At 46.4% G+C, this 15,850-nt stretch overlaps 1 protein-coding gene across 1 annotated transcript in view; it reads right to left on the reverse strand.

Moving 5' to 3' along the window:
• CEBPE (CCAAT enhancer binding protein epsilon) overlaps positions 1 to 15,850 on the reverse strand; it is a 42,369-nt gene that overhangs the window by 13,943 nt on the left and 12,576 nt on the right. Inside the window, exon 2 of the mRNA XM_075340773.1 lies at positions 11,930 to 12,445. Coding sequence (XP_075196888.1) covers positions 11,930 to 12,376 — 447 coding nt within the window. The 5' untranslated portion in view covers positions 12,377 to 12,445. The remainder of the gene's footprint in view (positions 1 to 11,929; positions 12,446 to 15,850) is intronic.

The following is a 15,850-nucleotide window of genomic DNA, read 5'->3' on the forward strand; positions in this document are numbered from 1 at the left end:
TCTTCCCGGTGGCTGCTTTTTGCCACCCCTCGGGATTGAGAGTCAGCTGTTCTCTGATCTTGCTGTCAAGCTGACAGCAGTATCAGTGCAAGTACAGCACACCAGCTCCCTGTGATCAATTGTACACAGGTCTTTCCGACACAAGTATAATTAGAGCCCTGACCGCTGACACTTCTGGGTCAGAGCACATCAGCAGTGTGATCAGGTCAACTAGGGCCAGGGGGTAAAATTTGAGGGACGGAGAGATTTAAGGACACAATATGAGAAGCAAGGGGTAGATGAAGTAGGATATGTACGAGAAAACAGTATGTGGGGTGGGGGGGGGTTGGGTGCAGACATAGTATGGGGGGAAGGGAGAGGTAAATTTGAGGACAGTATTGGGAATGAGGGGGAAATTAATGTAAATACAGTATGAGGAGTGAGGGGGAAATGTGAGCAGACACAGCATAGGGAGCAAAGGAGGATGAGTGCAGAGGTATTGAGAAGACAGGATGGAATGAGAAAAATGTGAGGGGGCACAGAATAGAGACTTGGTAGTGTGGCGGGGTGGTATGGAGAGAGGGAAGCATGGGTGGACAGTGTAAGGCCATAGCAAGGAGGGGTGTGTGATAAAGGGGCACAGTACAAAGACTGTGCAATATAGCGGGACACAATGTAGAGGACAATGTGAAGAAGGTTAGAGTATGGTAGAAAGAGGGCAGTGTGGAAGGCATGTACCATTAGAAAGACAGTGTGCATAGTGTGTTCATCATATTTTGTTCAGGGAACAAAGTAAGGGGCAAATATTTATTCAGGGGCACAAAATAGGGCAGATATTTTTAGTCAGGAGTAGTCTAGTCATTCTGCTATTTTTAAGGGTATCGTGTTGAGATTTGGTTCTGAAAACCAGAGAAGATGGAAGTCTGCAGTGGAGAGATGTGCATGAGAAAAGTCATTATGGCATCTTGGCAACTTGAAGAAAAAAAAGAGATGCCTGCGATCAGACACAACATCATTTATAAGGTACCTGGATGTAAATGCTATTTGTGATACTGGCTAATTCTCATCAGTGCAATGGTTCCTGTATGGTCCATAGACTGATGATTGATAACAACTCCCAGTATCTCTTTACCATTGTTAAGAACATACCGGAAGTGTAGGTTCATGCAATACAAATGTAAATGGGGATGACCTGACATTACAGTTGATGCACCATGTACTGATGGTACTGAATCCTATAAGTGTACAGTGCATGTGCTGTGAGTATTCAGAAACCTGCAGTCACCTAGAGTAACTGCAGACTTTCATGTCAAATCTGGACAAGGCCTTTAATTATAAAATTAAGCAGTGTAGCATGCCCAATCTTAACGTTTGTAATACACTCACTGTGAGGACTCATATTTGCTTGCTGGTTCCGGCAGTCATCACATGGCCGCTCCACTCATATGCAATTTTCATAATTCTGGTCAAGTGACAACTGGCTTTTCTTCCTGCTTCTCTAAGTCTTTCATTGAACGTTGAGAGAATTATGAAGAGCAGTTTGGCAGCACATGTCTGTAAGTGTGCAAATCACAAAAGAATGAGCAATCACATGATGACTACTCAAATCGCTTGGGAAGGGGGACATCAAACTGAATTCTTGCACCGGGTGCCATAAAGTCTAGATGCACCTGTGAGCAAAGTATGTTTTTCTCTGAAATGCTTCAGCATGTCGGAGTGAAACATTCATGGCTGAAATCATTCAGTCAGTGTCTGATACTTGCTGCCCCTGGATCGGAAACCATGAATAAGCTGTCAGGTTCCATTTAAAGTTTCCTGTTAGATATTTTCTAATATCTTTCTAATATATATGCCTATAAAACAGGATTTACACATTTATGTTTCAAGTGAATTTTTTTATTGAACAAACATTTTTGTAGTCACTTTGAGTGCAGATTGCCAAATCTTGACACTGTACAACATGCTCACTGTCAATATTTCCAACTACTGCTAGCTCAAGTAGTCATCATGTTACCTTGAGTATGTGATTTGTATATTTGTAGTCATGTGCTCACTGCTGACTAACAACTTTTCATGCTTCTCTCAATTTTCTGTTGACAGAAGCAGATAAAAGCATAATTTGCATGCTAAAACAGATGATAGAGTGGAATTCTGACAGTGTGCGTATTACACACCACAAGGATTAAGTGATCTGCAGTCATAAAGTAACTGCAAAAATGTATGCTGCTGACCTAAGAAAACTCTACAAACACAATTAGATAAGTTGCAGGGGTCAAAAATTATCTCAAAAAGTGTATTATAGACCCCAAATTTTTAAAAAATTATCCTTTATTATACCAAAGCTAAAAAAGACTCACAGACATAAATACATACAATGTCTCCACTAGGTTCAACCAATTAGAGGGTAGATATATAACAATGTACAATTCATTTTTCTTTCCACAGATCGATAAGTACTTCTCCTCAAAAAATAGATATTTCAGAGGGACAAAGAAAAGAAAAAATCCAAATATTACAAATATTTAAGGGTTTGTGTACAATTCATACTGATATTTATATTTTATATTTTTAGCCCTCCAAACCCCTACTAAGCTCACTGCCAAACAGTGGTATAGGAGCTGACTATAGAGACAAAAAGATATTTCGTCTCTATGTCCAGTTCCAACCCCTACCCAGCTGAGAGACCATATAAATGACCACAGATATGCAAATATTACCCTGGTAACCCCTTTTTGATGTTTTTCATGACCGCTATTCAACATCCATGTCACACCCTTGGCCGGTCAAAATAACAGAGGAAAAAACAGGGATAACTTTAAAAAATAGGCGCATCCTGGAATACCCACAGGTTATTCCCAACAGAACCAACACCCAATATGTAGTGTAAACTCATCCACTGAACTGTTGATTTAGATACCGTGCACCCTATAGAATGCCACAAGGTCATTCTCTACAGAACAGAGAATTAATATCGGCCCAAAACTATCATCTGAACTGTTAGAAAAAAGATTTTTTCAGCAAAGCAACAAACACATATATGCCATAGATAATGCAGAATTAAAAAGTCCAATAACCAAAATTTGTTCCTTAATAGGATTCTTGATAGATGAAATATTCATCACATATCCACTGGAGATTATTTTATAAATATCCTTCTTCACAGAGGTAGTTGATTTCAGAAACGTGATATGTCGCAGGTTCCTTTTGGTAATGGTTAGACACACTGTGCTTGATAGCTCCACACTCTTAGGATACAATTTACACCTTACACCTCGACGCGTTTCCCCCCTTGTATGATAAAACCAAAGGGTTCATCAGGAGGTTTTATTGATCCATGAGTTTAATATCAATATTCAATATGGATCCCAAAAACACCTCAGATAAAGCATGGTATGCCGGATAGGACCACTACATCAATAGTTTAGGGGTCCAAATAACATAGGACAGTATGAACTGGCAAAACGCCATGATAACACCCGTCACAAAAAATCCCGGAATAAGGACATCAGCACGCCCATGGCGTGCTGGTGTCCTTATTCCGGGATTTTTTGTGATGGGTGTTATCATGGCGTTTTGCCAGTTCATACTGTCCTATGTTATTTGGACCCCTAAACTATTGATGTAGTGGTCCTATCCGGCATACCATGCTTTATCTGAGGTGTTTTTGGGATCCATATTGAATACTAGAAGGTGGCCCGATTCTACGCATCGGGTATTCTAGAATTTACGTATTGTGTAGTTAATGTATGATTTTTGTTATATATATAGATGTTGTTGTGTGTAGTTATCAAGTGTTTGTGTAGGCGCTGTACATGTTCTGGGTGTTGTCTGGGTGTGACGGGGGGTGAGAGCGGTGTTGTATGTGTGTTGCATTGTTTGTGGAGCGCTGTGTGTCTGTAGCGTTGTGTGTGTGTGTGTTGCGCGGTTTGTGTGGGTGTGGTGTGTTTTGGGGGAGGTATGTTTTGTGCAATGTGTGTGTGTTGCGTGGTATGTGCGTATATTTATGTATGCCGCAGTGTTTGTGTGTTGGGTGTTGTGTGTGTGCAGCGTTGTCTGTGTGTGTGGGTGTCTATGTAGGGCGGTGTTTGTGGTTCCCAGTGTGTGTGTGGTGTGTTGTGTGTGTGTGTGTTGGGGGGAGGTGTGCACCTCCCATCGTGCTCCATCCCCCATGCTGCGCACCCCCCATCGTGCTCCATCCGCCATGCTGCGCACTCCCAAACGTGCTCCATCCGCCATGCTGCGCACTCCCAAACGTGCTCCATCCGCTATGCTGCTCACTCCCAAACGTGGTCCATCCGCCATGCTGCGCACTCCCAAACGTGCTCCATCCGCCATGCTGCACACTCCCAAACGTGCTCCATCCGCCATACTGCGCACTCCCAAACATGCTCCATCCGCCATGCTGCGCACTCCCAAACGTGGTCCATCCGCCATGCTGCGCAGTCCCAAACGTGCTCCATCCGCCATGCTGCGCACTCCCAAACGTGCTCCATCCCCCATGCTGCGCACTCCCCATCGTGCTCCATCCCCCATGCTGCGCACCCCCCATCGTGCTCCATCCCCCATGCTGCACCAGCATCAGCCTCTCTGCCCCCAGCATCATCCTCTCTGCCCCCAGCATCAGCCTCTCTCCTCCCAGCATCAGCCTCTCTCCTCCCAGCATCAGCCTCTCTGTCCCCAGCATCAGCCTCTCTCCTCCCAGCCTCAGCCTCCCCCAGCATCAGCCTCTCTTCTCTCAGCCTCCCCCCTCCCAGCCTCCCTCCTCCCAGCCTCCCCCAGCATCAGCCTCTCTCCTCCCAGCCTCCCCCTCCCAGCCTCCCCCAGCATCAGCCTCCCCCAGCATCAGCCTCTCTCCTTCCAGCCTCCCCCAGCATCAGCCTCTCTCCTCCCAGCCTCCCTCTTCCCAGCCTTCCCCAGCATCAGCCTCCACCTCCCAGCCTCCCTCAGCATCAGCCTCCCCCAGCATCAGCCTCTCTCCTTCCAGCCTCCCCCAGCATCAGCCTCCCCCAGCATCAGCCTCTCTCCTTCCAGCCTCCCCCAGCATCAGCCTCCCCCAGCATCAGCCTCTCACCTCCCTCCTCCCAACCTCCCCCAGCATCAGCCTCCCCCTCCCAGCCTCCCCCAGCATCAGCCTCCCTCAGCATCAGCCTCTCTCCTTCCAGCCTCCCCCAGCATCAGCCTCCCCCAGCATCAGCCTCTGCCTCCCAGCCTCCCCCAGCATCAGCCTCCGCCTCCCAGCCTCCCCCAGCATCAGCCTCTCTCCTCCCAGCCTCCCCCAGCATCAGCCTCTCTCCTCCCAGCCTCCTCCAGCATCAGCCTCTCTCCTCCCAGCCTCCCTTAGCATCAGCCTTCCCCTCCCAGCCTCCCCCAGCATCAGCCTCCCCCAGCATCAGCCTCTCTCCTTCCAGCCTCCCCCAGCATCAGCCTCCCCCAGCATCAGCCTCTCTCCTTCCAGCCTCCCCCAGCATCAGCCTCCCCCAGCATCAGCCTCTCTCCTTCCAGCCTCCCCCAGCATCAGCCTCCCCCAGCATCAGCCTCTCTCATCCCAGCCACCCCCAGCATCAGCCTCCCCCAGCATCAGCCTCTCTCCTCCCAGCCTCCCCCAGCATCAGCCTCCCCCAGCATCAGCCTACACCCTCCCAGCCTCCCCCAACATCAGCCTCCCCCAGCATCAGCCTCTCTCCTTCCAGCCTCCCCCAGCATCAGCCTCCCCCAGCATCAGCCTCTCTCATCCCAGCCACCCCCAGCATCAGCCTCTCTCCTCCCAGCCTCCCCCAGCATCAGCCTCCCCCAGCATCAGCCTACACCCTCCCAGCCTCCCCCAACATCAGCCTCCCCCAGCATCTGCCTCCCCCTCCCAGCCTTCCCCAGGATCAGTCTCTCTCCTCACAGCCTCCTCCAGCACGCCGTGCTCCTCTGCCGACACTCACAGATCCGATCGCATACACTCACACACACACACACCCACCCGATCGCATACACTCACACCCACCCGATCGCATACACTCACACCCACCCGATCGCATACACTCACACACACCCGATCGCATACACTCACACACACCCGATCGCATACACTCACACACACCTGATCGCATACACTCACACACACCCGATCGCATACACTCACACACACCCGATCGCATACACTCACACACACCCGATCGCATACACTCACACACACTGACGATATTGCACATACGCACTCACACTCACAACATCCGGAGATACCACATGCTTCTGGCCATGTGATCCTCCGGCAGGTCCTGGAAGCTCACAGCACAGTATCGCGGCCGAGAAGCAAGCGATATCTCCGGATGCTGTGAGTATGTGGATGCGATGTGATGTGTGTGTGAAGTGTGTGTGAGAGTGAGTGTGATCTGATGTGTGTGTGTATGTGTGTGTCTGCTGTTATGTGTGTGCGTGTGGATGTTCCGCCGCTGCAGGACCTTGATGCGCTGGTAACTATGCTACAATGGTTACCAGCGCATCACGTCCCCCGCTCGCACGGGAGCCCACACCACCATACGCCGGCAACCCCAGCAATGCGAGGGTATGTGTCGGCTGGGTTGGCGGCGTACGCTGATGTGGGCTCCCGGGGGTACAGTACTCACCTGGGAGTCGTGTCTCCGTGTCAGTTCGGGGGATGCGTGCGGGGGGCGGGGCCAGAGCGAGCGTGCATTGCGTGAGGGTGGCGGGGCGTGGCCGAGTTGCCAATACGTGCAGGGTGCCGGGGCGAGAGGCCAATCCATGTGGGGGGCGGAGCCTGTGCGAGCGGCCGGCCAATCCGTGTGGAGGGGGAGCCAGGGCGAGCGACCAATCCGTGCGGGGGGCGGGGCCATGGTGAGGCCAGCGGCCAATCCGCTTTGTGTCACCGTAAGGACACAATTTTGGAGCAAGACAGACAGACAGACAGACAGAATAAGGCAATTATATATATAGAATTGATATTAAACTCATGGATCAATAAAACCTCCTGATGAACCCTTTGGTTTTATCATACAAGGGGGGAAACGCGTCGAGGTGTAAGGTGTAAATTGTATCCTAAGAGTGTGGAGCTATCAAGCACAGAGTGTCTAACCAGTACCAAAAGGAACTTGCGACATATCACGTTTCTGAAATCAACTACCTCTGTGAAGAAGGATATTTATAAAATAATCTCCAGTGGATATGTGATGAATATTGCATCTATCAAGAATCCTATTAAGGAACAAATTTTGGTTATTGGACTTTTTAATTCTGCATTATCTATGGCATATATGTGTTTGTTTGCTTTGCTGAAAAAATCTTTTTTCTAACAGTTCAGATGATGGTTTTGGGCCGATATTAATTCTCTGTTCTGTAGAGAATGACCTTGTGGCATTCTATAGGGTGCACGGTATCTAAATCAACAGTTCAGTGGATGAGTTTACACTACATATTGGGTGTTGGTTCTGTTGGGAATAACCTGTGGGTATTCCAGGATGCGCCTATTTTTTTTAAAGTTATCCCTGTTTTTTCCTCTGTTATTTTGACCGGCCAAGGGTGTGACATGGATGTTGAATAGCGGTCATGAAAAACATCAAAAAGGGGTTACCAGGGTAATATTTGCATATCTGTGGTCATTTATATGGTCTCTAAACTGGGTAGGGGTTGGAACTGGACATAGAGACGAAATATCTTTTTGTCTCTATAGTCAGCTCCTATACCACTGTTTGGCAGTGAGCTTAGTAGGGGTTTGGAGGGCTAAAAATATAAAATATAAATATCAGTATGAATTGTACACAAACCCTTAAATATTTGTAATATTTGGATTTTTTCTTTTCTTTGTCCCTCTGAAATATCTATTTTTTGAGGAGAAGAAGTACTTATCGATCTGTGGAAAGAAAAATGAATTGTACATTGTTATATATCTACCCTCTAATTGGTTGAACCCAGTGGAGACATTGTATGTATTTATGTCTGTGAGTCTTTTTTAGCTTTGGTATAATAAAGGATAATTTTTTAAAAATTTGGGGTCTATAATACACTTTTTGAGATGACCTAAGAAAACTCCTTTAAAGGAAACATTTCAGAGTGGGGAGGAGACTAAACAATCACTAAGGCTATGTGCGCACGTTGCATATTTGCATGCAGTCACGCTGCGATCTGCACCGCAGCCTAACTGCATGCGTCCTGTGTCCACAGCATAATCTATGAAGATTATGCAGGAGATGTGTGCACGTGGCGTATTAGAGTGCAGCGCTTCGGCTGCTGCCCGAAGCGCGCGTTCTAAGAAATGACATGTCACTTATTCTGTGCGCTCTGTCTATGGAAGGGGCTGCACTCAGTCAGAGCGCATGAAATCGGCTTTTTTTTTTTTTTTTCATTACGGACTCTTTCTGCAGTGATTTGAAGCACACATGTGCTGTTCAAATCGCTGCAGAAATTTCTGCAGGTATACATATAGAAGTACACTGCACACTCAATGAAATGAATAATGTATTAATTTATTGAAAATTCAAAAAAGCCATGCAAAGGAAAATGAACTAAAGACAGAAAATTGCTCTGACGTTGCGGCCACAGGCCTTGTTCACAGAGTCTGCTGTCACTAATAGTTCTGTGTTCCAGGGAGAATGCTGTATCACTATATTAGTAGAGATTGCATATATGAATAGGGTATCAGGAACGCCTAGGATATATTCTCCGAGTCTGTGTGGACGCCGGCACTCACGTGCTTTGGCTGTATGGAACGGCTCGCGCACGTTCTAAGAAATGACATGTCACTTATTCTGTGCGCTCTGTCTATGGGAGGGGCTGCACTCAGAGCGCATGAAATCGGCTTTTTTTTTTTTTTCATTACGGACTCTTTCTGCAGTGATTTGAAGCACACATGTGCTGTTCAAATCGCTGCAGAAATTTCTGCAGGGACAGAACGCTACGTGCGCACATAGCCTAAGGCAAGATTCATGCTGCACTGCCCCATTGTTTGCTTAACTCTAAGGCGGGCTTTGCACGTTGCGACATCGCAAGCCGATGCTGCGATGTCGCACGCGATAGTCCCCGCCCCCATCGCAGCAGCGATATCTTGTGATTCCTGGCGTAGCGAACATTATCGCTACGCCAGCTTCACATGCACTCACCTGTCCTGCGACGTCGCTCTGGCCGGCGTCCCGCCTCCTTCCTAAGGGGGCGGGTCGTACAACGTCAGAGCGACGTCACACGGCAGGCGGCCAATCAAAGCGGAGGGGCGGAGATGAGCAGGATGTAAACATCCCGCCCACCTTCTTCCTTCTGTATAGCCGCCAGCGGCAGGTAAGGTGATGTTCCTCGCTCCTGCGGCTTCATACACAGCGATGTGTGCTGCCGCAGGAACAAGGAACAACATCGTACCTGTCGCCGCAGCGTAATTTTGAAAAAGTCGGAGCCTACACCGATGATACGATAACGGCGCTTTTGCGCTCGTTAATCGTATCATCTAGGATTTACACACTACGATGTCGAAAGTGACGCCGGATGTGCGTCACTTTCGATTTGACCCCACCGACATCGCACGTGCGATGTTGCAACGTGCAAAGCCTGTCTAAAGAACTATATGAATTCAGTCTTAGACACTTCAGTTCTCTTCTTTTCAACCACTTTTTCCATTTTAATTATGTATATTTATTTTGCCTTGCAGTGTAAAATTTGTTTGCTAGTTCTGAACTAGCAGGTGAATACATGATATTACCGAAATTGGGAAAAAGAGAAATCCTTATTATACCATTCTTTGTGAAAGGAATTCAAAGCTTAAGATATCTGTTGAAAATTATTCTTACAATTTTTTGAGAGATATTCATTTCTCATTCTTGCCATTGGAGATTTAAAGGGGATCACTGGGTGTGTGATATTGATATCAAATCAGAAGGAAAGGCTACCAATATCAGATCGGTCCTGGTCCTGCACCAAATATTCGCTCCCTTGGGGGCCTTTCCAGGTACTGGAGAGCAGCTCATTTACTTTTCTTGAATAGGAGCTGATCAGCTCTATAGGCTGCTTTACACGTACCCGCCCCCGTCGGTTGTGCATCACGGGCAAATGGCTGCCCGTGGCGCACAACATCGCTAGGACCCGTCACACGGACTTACCTGCCTAGCGATGTCGCTGCGGCCGGCGAACCGCCTCCTAAGGGGGCGGTTCGTGCGGCGTCACAGCGACGTCACACGGCACCCGTCCAATAGAAGCGGAGGGGCGGAGAGCAGCCGAAAGAAACTGACGCCCACCTCGTTACCGGAGGACGCAGGTAAGGTGTTGTTCCTTGTTCCTGGGGTGTCACACGTAGCGATGTGTGCTGCCTCAGGAACGACGAACAACCTGCGTCCTGCAACAGCAACTATATTTGGGATTAGAACGACGTGCCAACGATCAATGATTAGGTGAGTAAGTTTGGTCGTTCATATGTTTCACACGCAACGACGTCGCTAACGAGGCCGGATGTAAGTCACGAATTTCGTGACCCCAACGACATCTCGTTAGCGATGTCGTTGCGTGTAAAGCCCCCTTATTTGGTAGTAGCCTCTACAAATGGATATGTCATCAATTTCATATGACCAAACAACCCTTGTAAAGTCTGCCTCAAATTGTTTTGCCCAGTGAAACATTCAGTCTATGACATGCAAAGAGAGATTACACATATGAGAAAGTGCAGTCCTTTATGTGAGTGGTAATGCATTAATATAATTAATATATATACAGCTCTTGCAAAAATTAAGAGACCACTGCAAAGTTGTCAGTTTTTCAGATTTTTCTCTTTGCAGGTATATTTCTGAGTAAAATGTAAATTGTTTTTTTATTCTATAAACTACTGACAACATGTCTCAGAATTTCCAAGTAATAAATTTTAAATTTATTTTCTGAAAATTAGAAATGGTCAAAATAATAAAAAATGCATTGCTTTCAGACCTCAAATAATGCAAAGAAAACAAGTTCATAATCATTTAGAAACAACAATACTAATAATGTTTTAACTCAGAAAGAGTTCAGAAATAAATATTTGTGAAATGACCATGATTTTTAATCACAGCTTTCATGCATCAGGGCATGATTTACACCAGTCTCACACTGCATTTGGGTGACCTTATGCCAATCCTGGTACAAAAATGTAAGCAGTTCTTCTTTGTTTTATGGCTTGTGACTATCCATCTTCCTCTTGATACATTCCAGAGGTTTTCAATAGGGTTCAGGTCTGCAGATTGGGCTGTCCATGACAGGGTTTTGATGTGGTGTTCCTTCATTCACAATTTGCAAAGGACGTATGAATCATAAGGTCACCCAAAAGCAGTGTGAAAGACTGGTGGAAAGCATGCCAAGACGCATGAAAGCTGTGATTAAAAATCATGGTTATTCCACAAAATATTGATTTCCGAACTCTTCCTGAAATAAAACAATATTAGTATTGTTGTTTCTAAATGATTATGAACTTGTTTTCTTTGCATTATTTGAGGTCTGAAAGCAATGCATGTTTTTGTTATTTTAACCATTTTTCATTTTCAGAAAATAAATACAAAATGCATCACTTGGAAATTTGGAGACATGTGGTCAGTAGTTTATAGAATAAAAGAACTATTTACATTTCACTCAAAAATATACCTATTAAGTGAAAAATCAGAAAAACTGACAATTTTGCAGTGGTCCCTTAATTTTTGCCACAGCAGTGTGTGTGTATATATATATATATCATGAAGTTAGAGAGTGAGTATTTTTGGAATTTTGTTGGCATCACCCACATAACTGAACCTGATAAACTTGTAGGCGTCACCAATGAAGTCTATCCCTACTCCTTGAAATACTATTAAATCAAGAATGGTAACACCTAGTTGTTAAGAAATTCATACTTTTCCTGGAGATAGATTAAAGGAACCATACAATGTAAAGGGCAAAGAAAAGCTGCTCTAGAATTGATATGCCATGGGAAAAGTAGTTAGAGATTTTCAGTGGAGTGGAGATCTCTCACCTTCAAGACACGGAGTGCAGGGTGTACTCCCTCCATCTGAGGAGGAAGATGCATTGCTGTCTGTGCACACTGTGCAGCCTGGTACTGTAGAGTATTGCACACAGTTCTGTGTGATCCACGTGTCTCCTCCTTCACAATCACTCCACCAGACTCATATCCTCCCATTCGACGTTCTGGCATCATGCCGTGTGGGTATGCATACAGAGCAGATGTTGATAGCCCTTCTGAGGGAAGATACTGATATGATGCTTTAAGTCGTTCATGCTTCATAGGAAACAGATCAGACAAAAGTTCCTCTCCCGACTCAATGTACGTGGATAAATCCACAGAGGTCTCAGGGTCACAGAGATTGCCTCCTACAATTTCTGCTTGAGATGCTCCCATACGGGGAGCATAGCCTGAAACTTGACCACGTTTTTCACACTCATAGTAGCTGTTTTGAGACATTTTTGTCACAGGAGTCTTCTTCTATCCAAGCCTTGTGCCACACTTCTTTACATAAAAAGGGTAAGACCACTATGGAGACAAAGAAGTTTTGACATAGTTACAGGTACATGCTAAAAATTAAAGGGAGTCTATCAGCACAGAATGACTGTTCAAACCAAGCATAGACACACAGTGTTCCCTTGGCGTGGTAATGACATTTAAGTGCACCTTTCCACCTTCTTTTTTTCCCTCTATGACCCCTCTCCCTCCCCTTATTTGATTGACAGCTGTGGCTTTATTGAGCCAGAGAAGGGTGAAGATAGATGGAAAACAAGCAGGTGGGAAGGCGCACTTAAATTATTAGCCCCGCCATGCGCACTGAGATATAAAAACTCTCTTATTATGAGGGGCTGCTGATAAGTCTTTGGCTTTGTGATCTTTTTTGTTTCTATAGTAACGAATGTTACATCACATGAAGGCCTTATGTGTGTAATATATGTTTTCAAAATTTTGTGTTTGTTGCTTATGGCAACAGTGTTCTACGCACACAGGAAAACAAAATGGCAGCATCTAATGTGATCTTCACAGCAACTGAGAGCAGAGGTGTGATAAAATTCTTGTTTTTGCAAGGAAAGTCCGCAAAGGATATTCATGGTGCTATGTCGCAGACATTGGGGGATCAATGCCCTTCATATTCCACAGTTAAGAACTGGGTTGCTAAATTTAAAATGGGCCACTTCAGCACCAATGATGAGAAACGTCCTAGATGACCGAGAGTGAATGTTGTTCCGGAAAACGTCGATGCTGTGTGCAACCTCATGCTGGAGAGTTGACAAATTTCACCTAAAGCAATAGCAGACATCATGGGGATTTCCCGTGAACGTGTTTGTGTCATTATCCATGAACATTTGGACATGAGGAAGCTATCTGCAAAGTGGGTCCCCAAATGTTTGAAAACAGATCAGAGAAGCATGCGATTGAAAACTTCCTGGTCCATTTGTCAGCGTTTCCAGACTGATAAGAACTTCCTGCATTGACTCGTCACCATGGATGAGACCTGGATTTATTTGTATGACCCTGACAACAAGAAGCAGTCAAAAGAGTGGAGGCACAGTGGTTCTCCTCATCCAAAGAAGTTCAGGATGCAGAAATCAGCCACTAACGTTATGGTGTCTGTGTTCTGGGATAAGGAGGGTGTGCTGCTAGTAGACTACCTTCAAAAGGGTTCCACCATCAATGCAAGATAGTACATTGAACTTTTGGACCAATTGAAGGCAGCACTGAAGGCCAAAAGGCCCGGCAAGCTGTCCAAAGGAATCATGTTCCTGCAAGACAACGCTTCCGCTCACACTGCACATGCGACCACGGCAAAACTGGCAGAGCTGGGATTTCAGCTGGTTGACCACCCACCTTATTCACCAGGTCTAGCTCCCTCCAACTATCACGTATTTTTGTAGAAATTCCACAGGTAAAAAATGCATTTTTAAGTGTGTTTACGTGGCAGAAATTGATAAAAAAAACCTCATGTAATCAGCACTTAAGGATATTTATACCAGGAAGTTTCAAAAACAAAACTGCTTTATTTAAGGGATGACACACCAAACAGACAAAAAAACGCAGAACCAAATCTGTGATAAAAACACAGCGGCAAAAAGCGCACACAAAAACGCAATGAAAAAACGCAAGAAAACTAAGGTGATGAGATGGTGCAGAAATTCTGCAGCACCAAAGACTCAATGGATACTGATTGTGGGAACGTAGCTTCAAACAAGAGGCATGTAAGCTATCCCAGCAGAATTAACCTTCATCAATGATGTGGCACTGAACACTTATGATCACTATGAACCTTAATAAGAAGTGTGTTGCAATGGTAGTTACACTTTATATACTGCAGCAATGGTGTTAGATTATGTTGGTTTGTGTATGGACCTGTTTTTAGTTATTACTTTTACCATTCATGAATTTGACTCTCATCAAATATTAAATGCGTTAGGAATTTTGTGTATTGTGCTCTTCTGTCTTTCTGGGGGCGGCACAATTCTAAGTCTGTCGCCCTATGATACATACCACTCCAGCAGTGTTTACCTGTGCAGAACACAGTGCTACAATGCTGGCTAACAAAAGTTAGGAGCTATCCGACTTTAGCCTGCCAGCTGCAGCTTCAATATGTTTTGTGTGGACCGGACTGACACTGCTTAAGTTACAGTGATTCTAAAAAAAATAAATACCCTCGATTATATGTATACAACTTTATGTGGATACGTGTGTTTATATGGTGAGTATTGAATGAGCATATATTGTATGCAGAAGTATATAAAGCATGTGTGGCGCCCCTGACCTGGTCAGGCACCACTGAGTACTGCACCCATGCTGGGGACAGTACAATACAGGTAATCCAGAAGGCTGACCGAGGTGTGACTACACAGGCGCATAGTGATCAGGTCTCACACATGTACCTATGAGAGGACCCCTGGGGATCCCAGGAGGGGGAAAAGCCTTCACCTTCACTGGAATAGTGGAGGGGGCCAAAAGCCTCCATCTCCTCTCAAGGGGTGTGGTAAGAGAGCCTGGTTGCTAGGTGGCGTAGGCAAGAACAGGAGAGGAGGAGCAGTGAGCCGGTTCAGTGCAGAGTCCAGGGAGCTCCGAGAGGAGCTGACCCCTACCCCTGGAGCTGTTGCAGTCTGACAGCGCCCGCGCAGTGGCTACCGACGGGGGAGAACGGTCACCTAGGAGTGCTACCCGAAACCCGTCTCCAGCTAAAGAGAGAGCACAGAGTGGGAAGTAAGGAGACTGCTAGGGAGTACCAGGCCCAAACGGGCGGCAGATCCCGGAGCGGGGATAGATCCACCTTTCCTTGCTAAACCTGCCGGTGTGGGGCCCTCAAAGCCCACACCACAACACCCAAAAGCCGCAGCCACGTAGCCACAGTTAGGGCCCATAGTTCACAGGAGGCAAGCAGCTGGAGTGATCTGGTCCAGGCAACAAGCAAACGGCAAACGAAGGGGAGAGAGGCTTCAGCAACTTCCCTGGGTGACCCCCATAGGGACTAAAAGTCGGGGTTACCCCAAACCACCAAGGGCTAAGGAAGGCGAGTTGGTAGTCACCATCAGAAGTCAGCCTGAAGGATACCTGGTTCCAGCCTGGTTCATCCCAGCTACGCCCGGGTTACTCACCCTGCCATCAACTGTGAGTAAAACCCCTGAAAGACATCCTGCTTGTGTGGAGTTATTCTGCGCCTTGTGGTTCTACACACCTATACAGGGCCCTGGGGCTTGCCTCACTCTCAGGAGGCTATCCCAACTGACTGCACACACCATCAGCCCCAGGCGACCCTCAACCTGCAGTGGCGGTCACCACTGACCGCAATTCTGAGAGTGGCGTCACGACAAATAGAAGATTTCCTACCTGTGACAGGATTCAGCAGAGTGGAGTCCCTGAAGGTAATGCACCGACACAGCGTTCTCGGGGCTTCACATCTGGCGTCACGAACAGGAT

Source organism: Anomaloglossus baeobatrachus, chromosome 1 (assembly GCF_048569485.1).
Source record: "Anomaloglossus baeobatrachus isolate aAnoBae1 chromosome 1, aAnoBae1.hap1, whole genome shotgun sequence".
NCBI classification, from domain to species: Eukaryota; Metazoa; Chordata; class Amphibia; order Anura; family Aromobatidae; genus Anomaloglossus; species Anomaloglossus baeobatrachus.